Below are 8,425 nucleotides of genomic sequence, written 5' to 3'. Positions count from 1 at the left end.
AGCATAAATTCGTAGCAATATTGATGTAATTATCGATGATATTTTAGGTATATTTTGGGCTTAACATTAATGGTTACAGAATGCTATTAAAAAAGGAACTCATAAACGCATCCTAATAATTACATGTACATAATATGTATTCATTTATTATTCTTTAATGTTACATAACATGCATTCATTTACATCTTGCTACCACACCAAGTGGACTAAAACCTTCAACTAAAATGGAAAAACTTGTCATCCACATGTGTATGTACTTGTAAACTATAACCAATTTTTTTTTGTCTTTCTAATATTTTCATTACTTGATACATTATTATTATGTCCATCAATGGGCTCACACTCCGTTTCTAGGCTTATAAAAATGGGAGTAATGAAAGTTTTAGTCCTCGTCCGGATAAAAAGATTTTCGGAGTTCATTATATTTACGAAGATCAAAATTATGAATTTCCATAAGTTTCCACAATATAGCTCTGCTCGAACCTGGGCTCGAGCCTTTTTGTCAATCATGGCCTTTTGCAGCTCCATTTCTTTCAATTGCTCTCTTTTTCAGTCATCAGGATATACTATTGATTGGGTAATTATGTTCTGAATTGATTTAGCCACCTGTCAAACATAGAAAATAAAATGTTTTAATGGGGTTAATCAGAACAGCATAATTTTATATTTGTTTGTTTGTTAGGAGGGAGTCAAGTGCACCTAAGAGGATTGCATGAAAGCCACTTGCAGCCCTTTTATTGGACATGAGATAAGGATTAACTACAACATGTCATTAGAGACACATTTCATTTGGAGTGAAATATTTCAAACATAATTTAGTTTTTTATGTTGTCATTTTATGGTCAAATTAACATGGTTTCTAATAATTGATGGCTCTTTTCTGTTGAAACATGTTAGTTTCTAAGTTTAATATATTTTTAGTCTCAGAAAAATTGAATGTTAACTTATTTTAAGTAATCTATTAGTCCAGGGAAAATGTATTAAACTAGACTTAAAGTTTTTATGGAAGTATCAATTTAGGCTTCACGTACAAAATAATACTAATGCAGGTTTAATGTTTAAAAGAGAGTATTAATTTAGGCTCGATAACGAAATGTGACATGCCATTCATATTAATCCATTAAGTTCTGGCTTCTCTCTCCATATACAATTGAAAGATCTTAACTGAATAATATGAATAACGGGTCACGTTTTGCTATCAATATCTAAATTGGTACATTTTTTTAAACGTTAAGTATATCTTGGTGTTATTTTGTACATGGAGCCTAAATTTATAATTTTGTAAAAACCTTAAGCCTATTTTGATACCTTATCCCTAATGGTGAAGATGCATTAAGCCTAGTTCCTAATATTAGTACATATTATTTTGATCTAGTTTTAAAAAATAAATTTTATCTATATCCAAAAAAATCCACTTGTGCATGTGTCAGTTTCCAAAAATTTGTCATTAAGTTTCTGGTTCTAAAATAGATATCTGTGCAGAATCCAAACTACTATGCTCTGTTTGGCGAATATTGAATGTCTAAGTTGAACCTATTATACATGACTACTTATTTTCTTCTTCCGCCTTTCTCCGGCCGAACCAGCACTCATATGATTAATTGAATCACAAAATCCGGTTGATATCACCGTTAAAATTAAGAACATCTAAATTAAAAATTGAAACAAAACAATAACCAGTTATACCTGCTCCGGGCGAAGGAACACAATACTCCCAAGAACGATCACATTTCCACACTGATCCAACGTCTTAGCAAACTCAACACCTTCAATTTCGTTTCCACACTCCTCAACACAGATCTGAATGAACTCGTGATATTGAATTGAGCTTTCAGGAATTTGCCTAAGCTTCAATTTCAGCTTCTCCATCTGAGACAGCCTCAAGATTTTCCTGGCTTCTTCAACCGATATTCTGAAATGATTTAGATCTATAGCCTCTGATTCCTTCGCCGGAGTCGAAAGAACTAGTCCATCGAACCGGATTCCATCTCCAGTGATGCTTTTGAGTCTCTCCTTCAGCTTCTCCCCGACAGGCATGGAAAGGAACTTAGGCAGCTGGTTAATTGATCTCCGGTGAAGGAAACGACGGAAAAATCCTCTCTCTGTGGATTCCGGCGAGTTGAGATACTCTTTGTGGAAGTTTGATTTGGCTGCATTTGGGGGTACCGTGGGTTGTAATGAGGGAGGGGAAGAGATTGGAGAATGTTGAAGAGACACTGCCGTGTAACTTCCTGAGAGACGCTTCGAGAACAATTTACAAAGCGCCAATGATGAAGAAGAAGAAGCAGAGGGCTGAGTTTGACAGCCAGAAACGTTTTTTTGGATGAGCTGATGGAGAAAGACGGAGGCTGAGACTGTCTTTTATAAGGTAGAAATATGAAATACAGCAGAGAATCTTTCATTTTCAATTTCAAGATAAATGTTTTTATTTTTTTTAGGGCCAGGTGAGAAGAATCAGACCAGTTATGACGTTATATTTCAACATCGTCCTTTTGTTCTTTAACCATTGAGTGATTTATTTTTATTGATTAAGGTTTTTATAAATTTTTAGATGCCCGGTGCATTATGCGTCCCCGCTAAGCGAGGGTCCGGAGAGGGGTCTTGTGCATTACCCGTGACCTTCAGTCACACGACAACAACGTTTTACGGTTGCGTCAAGGCTCACCCTCTTTTTAGATGGATAATTTATTAAATTTATAATTTGTTAAATTTGTAATATTTTTTGTTTTATTTATTGATTATTAACTGATAAGGATACCCTAGGTAAAAGGACGGGTACAAGTAATTAAAAAATAAACGGATAAGGGTTTAAGATTTACACTATTCGCAAGTACTGTACCCTTACCATCCATATTATGAATCAAACCTTGAAATAGAAAGTTACCATCATATAGTAGTATCTGATTGGGCGGTGTACTTCACGCGTAGTTATATTCATAGGGTTTGTAGGTTCTGATTATAATAGGACTATTCGTATCCTATATAAAAGTGTATGAAACTAGTATGAGACATATATGAGAATACCCATAGGGTATCCGTTATAAATCTTTTATATATTAAAAAATATCATTGATTTTTAGATGTAAGATGTGAGATTCAAACCCCAACTTTTTGTTTTTTAACCATTGAACGATATCATTAAACATAATTTATTCTTATTGATTAAGGTTCAATTTGTTCAACTTTTAGCTGGATGATTATTAAATTTATACTTTGTTGAATTTGTAATATTTTTTGTTTTATTTATTGATTAACGGGTAAGGGTATCCCGAATTAAATGTGACGGGTATGAGATGCAAAAAAGTTACCGATTAGGAAAATGTGACGATTACGGATAATTAAAAAATAAACGGGTAAGAGTTTGAGATTGACCATACCTATGGGTAGTAGTTAAGTGTTGACATCCCTGGTTCTCATACACAGGCACAACTGACCATAAGCTTTAGGTGAGCAAAAGACAAAGATATCGTTACCAGATACCACCTTCCTCGGATATACATGGAATAAAAAAAGGATAAGCAAACTTAATTTTTTTAATATAAGATTGAAATTTGCCCTCCAAAATAATATATTAATAGAAATTTACTTCGTAACGGTTTAAATCCGAATCTATTTTATTCTTATATAATAAAAGAACCTGACCATAAGAAAAACCTTGATTTACAATTATTTAAATATTAGATTGTACCTTTTTCAAAAAAAAAAATCCCACGAAAAAATTAGATTGTACATTCTAAATATTAATTATGTTAAAAGATTTTTAAAAAGATTTGTAAGGTGTTATTAATATAGTTTAATTTCTTTTATTAAATATTAACAACTAAATTTGTTATATATATATATATATATATATATATATATGTTGTTTGTCTCTTCTCCATAAGAGTGCTTATATTTTTTAGGTAAGAATGTTTTTTGCAACTGCCTTTCATAAACTTAACTTCCTATATTTCACTTCCGCAACTTTTTCTTTCTCGTCGTTTTTCTCCTGCTATATTCATTGTCTTATCCTTCCATTATTCAATCCTGATGGAATCTAGTTTAGTCAATCTCTACATCAATGACAGTAAATACGACGACATCCACCTGGGTTTCATAATACATTTAAATTAATCCTAATATAATATAGAATTCAAATATGAATATGGCATTATGTACTAGTCTCTTGGGGATCCACACTTTTCTTCAGAACTTTTACTACTTGATATGATACGATCAACTTGCTCTTAATTGACATATACAATTTAAGCCTATCAAGTTTTTGGTACCGTTGTCCGTGACTAGTTTATTTTTGAATAAGGATAGGCGGACTAACAGAGGAGAACTCAGGACATCCCAACTAGGTCGGAACCCCCTGAAGAACCCCCGAAGCCAGCGCCAAATTTATTAAAGAGAAACAAAAAAATAATAAATAAAGAATACAAATGAAGCTGCCTAAGCGAAACAGTAATTGTGCCGTCCCGTAAGGTTCCAAAAGAAATCAGAAAGTCAGAAACTAGGGAGCTCATCCCACAAAATAGGAGCATCAGTTGTTCTACCGTAATTAGCTAGTGAGTCAGCAATCTTATTTCCTTCCCTGTAAATGTGTGAATCAACCAAAGCAGACGAGCTGAGATGTTGCAGGCAGTAATACCAATCCGGCTGAAGAGACCAAGGGACACTCTTAGTGCGACCACGTATAATCCCAACCACGTATGTTGAGTCACTCTCAAGCCATATTTGGGTCCATCCTCGCGATATTGCCATCTTGATCGCGTATACCGCAGCTGTAAGCTCATCGACATAGGGGAAGGTGGGATCGAAGGCGGAGGTTGCCAGCAGACCTGGATAATCCGAGGAGAATGTCGAAAGCTAATCCCAATACCAAGCTCACCCAGCAGCTGTTTTTCAACCATTGAGTTCCCGCCAGAGCCAAATCTGAAGCTCGCGACTTCCCGAATAGATTGCCAAAGCTTTCGCAAACACCTGAAAATGCTAGGTTGTTGGTCTTCAAAGCAGAGCTTGTTTCTGGCCGTCCAAAGGATCCTAATTGCGCTAACAATGGCTGCGGACCAAAGGACCATTACTTGTGAGCTGAACCGCTGTGTGGAGGCACATTGAATCAGATCGACAAGATTGGTAGCCATGATCTGTCGACCAAAGAAGGAGCTAATTCCTCTCCAAATTTCAGCCGCAAAACGACAAGTGACAAGGATGTGATCAATTGATTCAGTGGCAGCCGTACAAAGAAAACACCGAGAGACAATGTTCATACCTCTCATACGGAGCATGTTATGGGTAGGAAGATCACCGCGAAGAGCCCTCCAACATGTTAACGACCTGGACGGCGGGATCTGTTTTCTCTAAATAAATTTGCACCAAGGCGGAACGCTACTAGGTGGACTAAGCCATTCATAAAACAGCTTTGTGGTAAAGGTACCTATCACCGAGGGGGTCCAAATGCAGGTGTCTATTGTCTCATGTCCTCGTCTGATCTGCCTTACGCAATCAGCAACGTCGCGAGGCATATTGGGTAGATTTTCCCAACCAGTATTGAGCATGTAATCATCTACCTTGTCAAGACATCGCTTAAGCTCCTTCAGCGGAATACCAACCCATGTTGCAATAGTCAGATTGATCCATGCACTATTCCAGAAGTTCGGTTGTGAACGCCTTCCAATCCACCAGAAGCAATCGGATGTCAGGATGCAAAAAGCACTTTTAATGGAAATCCAAACCGAGTAATTCGTTACCATCTCTCGTGGAATTCCTGCAATTAGAAACCTAGAGCGAAGCAACCTGTAGCAAAATCAGTCTGATTGAATGATCCCCCATGCCAATTTCCCGAGCAAAGATTTGTTAAGCCTCCCCAAACCTAGAGCAAAGCAACCTGTAGCAAAATCAGTCAGATGTGCACTTGCAGCACTAGGAATATCTATGGGATTTGCGTTAGACATGCCGAATCTTCACAAGATCTTCTGAATATAGCCCTTTTGTGACAGAAAAAGTTTCCTTTTGCTTCTGTCGCTGTAAATTTCTATTCCCAGAATTTTCCGAGCTGCACCCAAATCCTTCATCTCGAATTCTGCGCTGAGAAGACCCTTCAACTTCTGAATGTCATACTTCTTCCTTGCAGCTATCAACATGTCATCTACATACAACACCAGATAGATAAAAGACTCATCTTCCAGTTTATTGTAATAGACACAACAGTCATATGGGCTCCTGGTGTAGCCCAGCTGCATCATGTAGCTGTCAAACCTCTTATACCACTGCCTGGGAGACTGCTTAAGTCCATACAAGGACTTCTTTAACTTGCAAACATAATTCTCCTTTCCAGGAATCTGGAAACCAACTGGTTGGGTCATGTAGATCTCTTCCTCCAAATCTCCATGCAGAAAGGCTGTCTTTACATCAAGTTGCTCAAGCTCCAAATCCTGATGTGCAACTATAGCTAGCAACACTCTAATAGAGGTGTGTCTGACTACTGGTGAGAATATTTCATTATAATCCACTTCATCTCTTTGATTGAAACATCTAGCAACAACTCTAGCCTTATACTTGACTCCCTCTGCAGGTGATATCCCTTCCTTCATCTTGAGAACCCACTTGCAAGTAATAATCTTTCTCCCTGGAGGTGGTATGACTAAATCCCATGTTTGATTCTTATGAAGGGACTCCATCTCATCTCCCATAACAGCAAAGCCATTTCTCAAAATCGGCACCTGAAATAGCTTCCTGGTAAGTTGATGGTTCACGAGTGTCCACCTCTTCAGCAACCTATAGTGCATAGCCCACCATGTCCTCATACCTCTTAGGTGGCCTAACTCCAACCCTCCTTGGTCGATCTTGAGCTAAGCTACGATGTGTAGCTTCAGATGGTTGAGAAACTGATGGTGTAGATTCTGGTAGCTCTATTTCTGCTTCTAACTCTTGTTCCTTCAAGCCACTCTCACTCTGTATGACCTGAAACTCCACCTGTTTATCAATGCTATCAATTTCTGTTGCAGTTGTAGGCTTCACAATGGGTCTAAGCACAGATTTTTCGTCAAAGACTACATTTCTGCTCAAAATGACCCTTTTCTTTGATGGAGACCAGATCCTGAAGCCTTTAACTCCATCTCCATAGCCTACGAACACTTCCTTCTTGGCTCTTAGCTCTAGCTTACCCTCGTTAACATGATAGTAAACTGTGCACCCAAAAGCTTTCAAATTTGAGTAATCAGCCACCTTTCCTGACCACATTTCTATAGGCGTCTTGAGTTGTATGCCAGTGTGTGGTCCGCGGTTAATCAAATAACATGAATGTGTTCACCGCTTCAGCCCAGAATCTTCTTTCTAACCCAACGTACGAGAGCATGCACCTCACCCTCTCTAGTAATGTCTGGTTCATTCGTTCAGCTACACCATTCTGTTGCGATGTATTCCTGACTGTGTGATGCCGAGCAATCCCTTCATCCTTACAGAACTGATCAAACTCAGACAAACAGAATTCCAGACCATTATCATTTTGCAGCCTCTTTATCTTCTTTCCTGTTTGGTTTTCCACCAATGCTTTCCACTGCTTGAAATTCTTGAAAGCTTCACTTTTATGCTTCATCATGATGACCCAAGTCATTCTTAAATAATCATCAATCAGAGACATAAAATATCTGTGACCTCCCAAAGACTCAACTCGAGATGGACCCCAATAATCAGAGTGGATGTAATCAAGTGTGTCTTTTGTTATGTGAATAGCTTTGGGAAACTTGCTGCGATGTAGTTTCCCAAAGACACAGTGTTCACAAAGCTCCAGACTCATGACCTTATGACCATCAAGAAGATCATCCTTTGATAGAATCTGCATCCCTCTTTCGTCCATATGACCAAGTCTCATATGCCATATCTTTGTCATATCCTCCTAGTCAATCTCTGACGATGCAGCATTAGCTGAACCTGTAACAGTGGAACCTTGCAAGAAATACAAAGAACCATGCTTCACACATTTCAGAATCACATCAGAACCTTTATAGACATGTAGAACTCCATCTTTTCCTGACCAGCTGAGACCCCTGCTGTCTAACAGACTCATAGATATTAGATTCTTCATCATCAATGGAACATGCCTGACTTCGTTCAACGTGCAGAACTTACCATCATGTGTCCTCAACTTGATCGAGCCTATTCCAACTGCTTTGCAGACATGACTATTAGCCATTGAAATTCTACCTCCATCTACCTGCTTATAAGTTGAAAACCACTCTCTCCTTGGAAAAATATGATAAGATGCTCCAGAATCAAGAACCCACACATCAGAGTGATGAGTGTGTCCATCAGCAACTAGAGCAATATCATTTTCAGAGTTGCTGTCGCCATCTGCTACAGCAGCAGAATCTGGTTGATTTTCTGATTTCTTCTTCTTCTTTGGACAGTCAGTTTTCCAATGTCCTTTCTCCTTGCAGTAATT

The 8,425-nt window shown here is 37.9% G+C and overlaps 1 protein-coding gene across 1 annotated transcript; it reads right to left on the bottom strand.

Moving 5' to 3' along the window:
• Nucleotides 1–265: 265 nt before the first annotated feature.
• On the bottom strand, nucleotides 266–5,936 carry LOC136222530 (calcium uniporter protein 2, mitochondrial-like). The gene is made up of 4 exons (XM_066010301.1): nucleotides 5,870–5,936; nucleotides 5,484–5,749; nucleotides 1,687–2,358; nucleotides 266–606 (listed from the first exon to the last, which is right to left on the bottom strand). Exons 1-4 carry the CDS (start codon nucleotides 5,934–5,936, stop codon nucleotides 550–552), a joined length of 1,062 nt encoding a protein of 353 aa, XP_065866373.1. The 3' UTR covers nucleotides 266–549.
• Nucleotides 5,937–8,425: the final 2,489 nt, after the last annotated feature.

The sequence above is a fragment of the Euphorbia lathyris genome, chromosome 3, assembly GCF_963576675.1.
Source record: "Euphorbia lathyris chromosome 3, ddEupLath1.1, whole genome shotgun sequence".
In the NCBI taxonomy this organism is placed as follows: Eukaryota; Viridiplantae; Streptophyta; class Magnoliopsida; order Malpighiales; family Euphorbiaceae; genus Euphorbia; species Euphorbia lathyris.
Note: the sequence above shows the minus strand (reverse complement) of the source record. Positions and strands in the feature narration are given on the sequence as shown.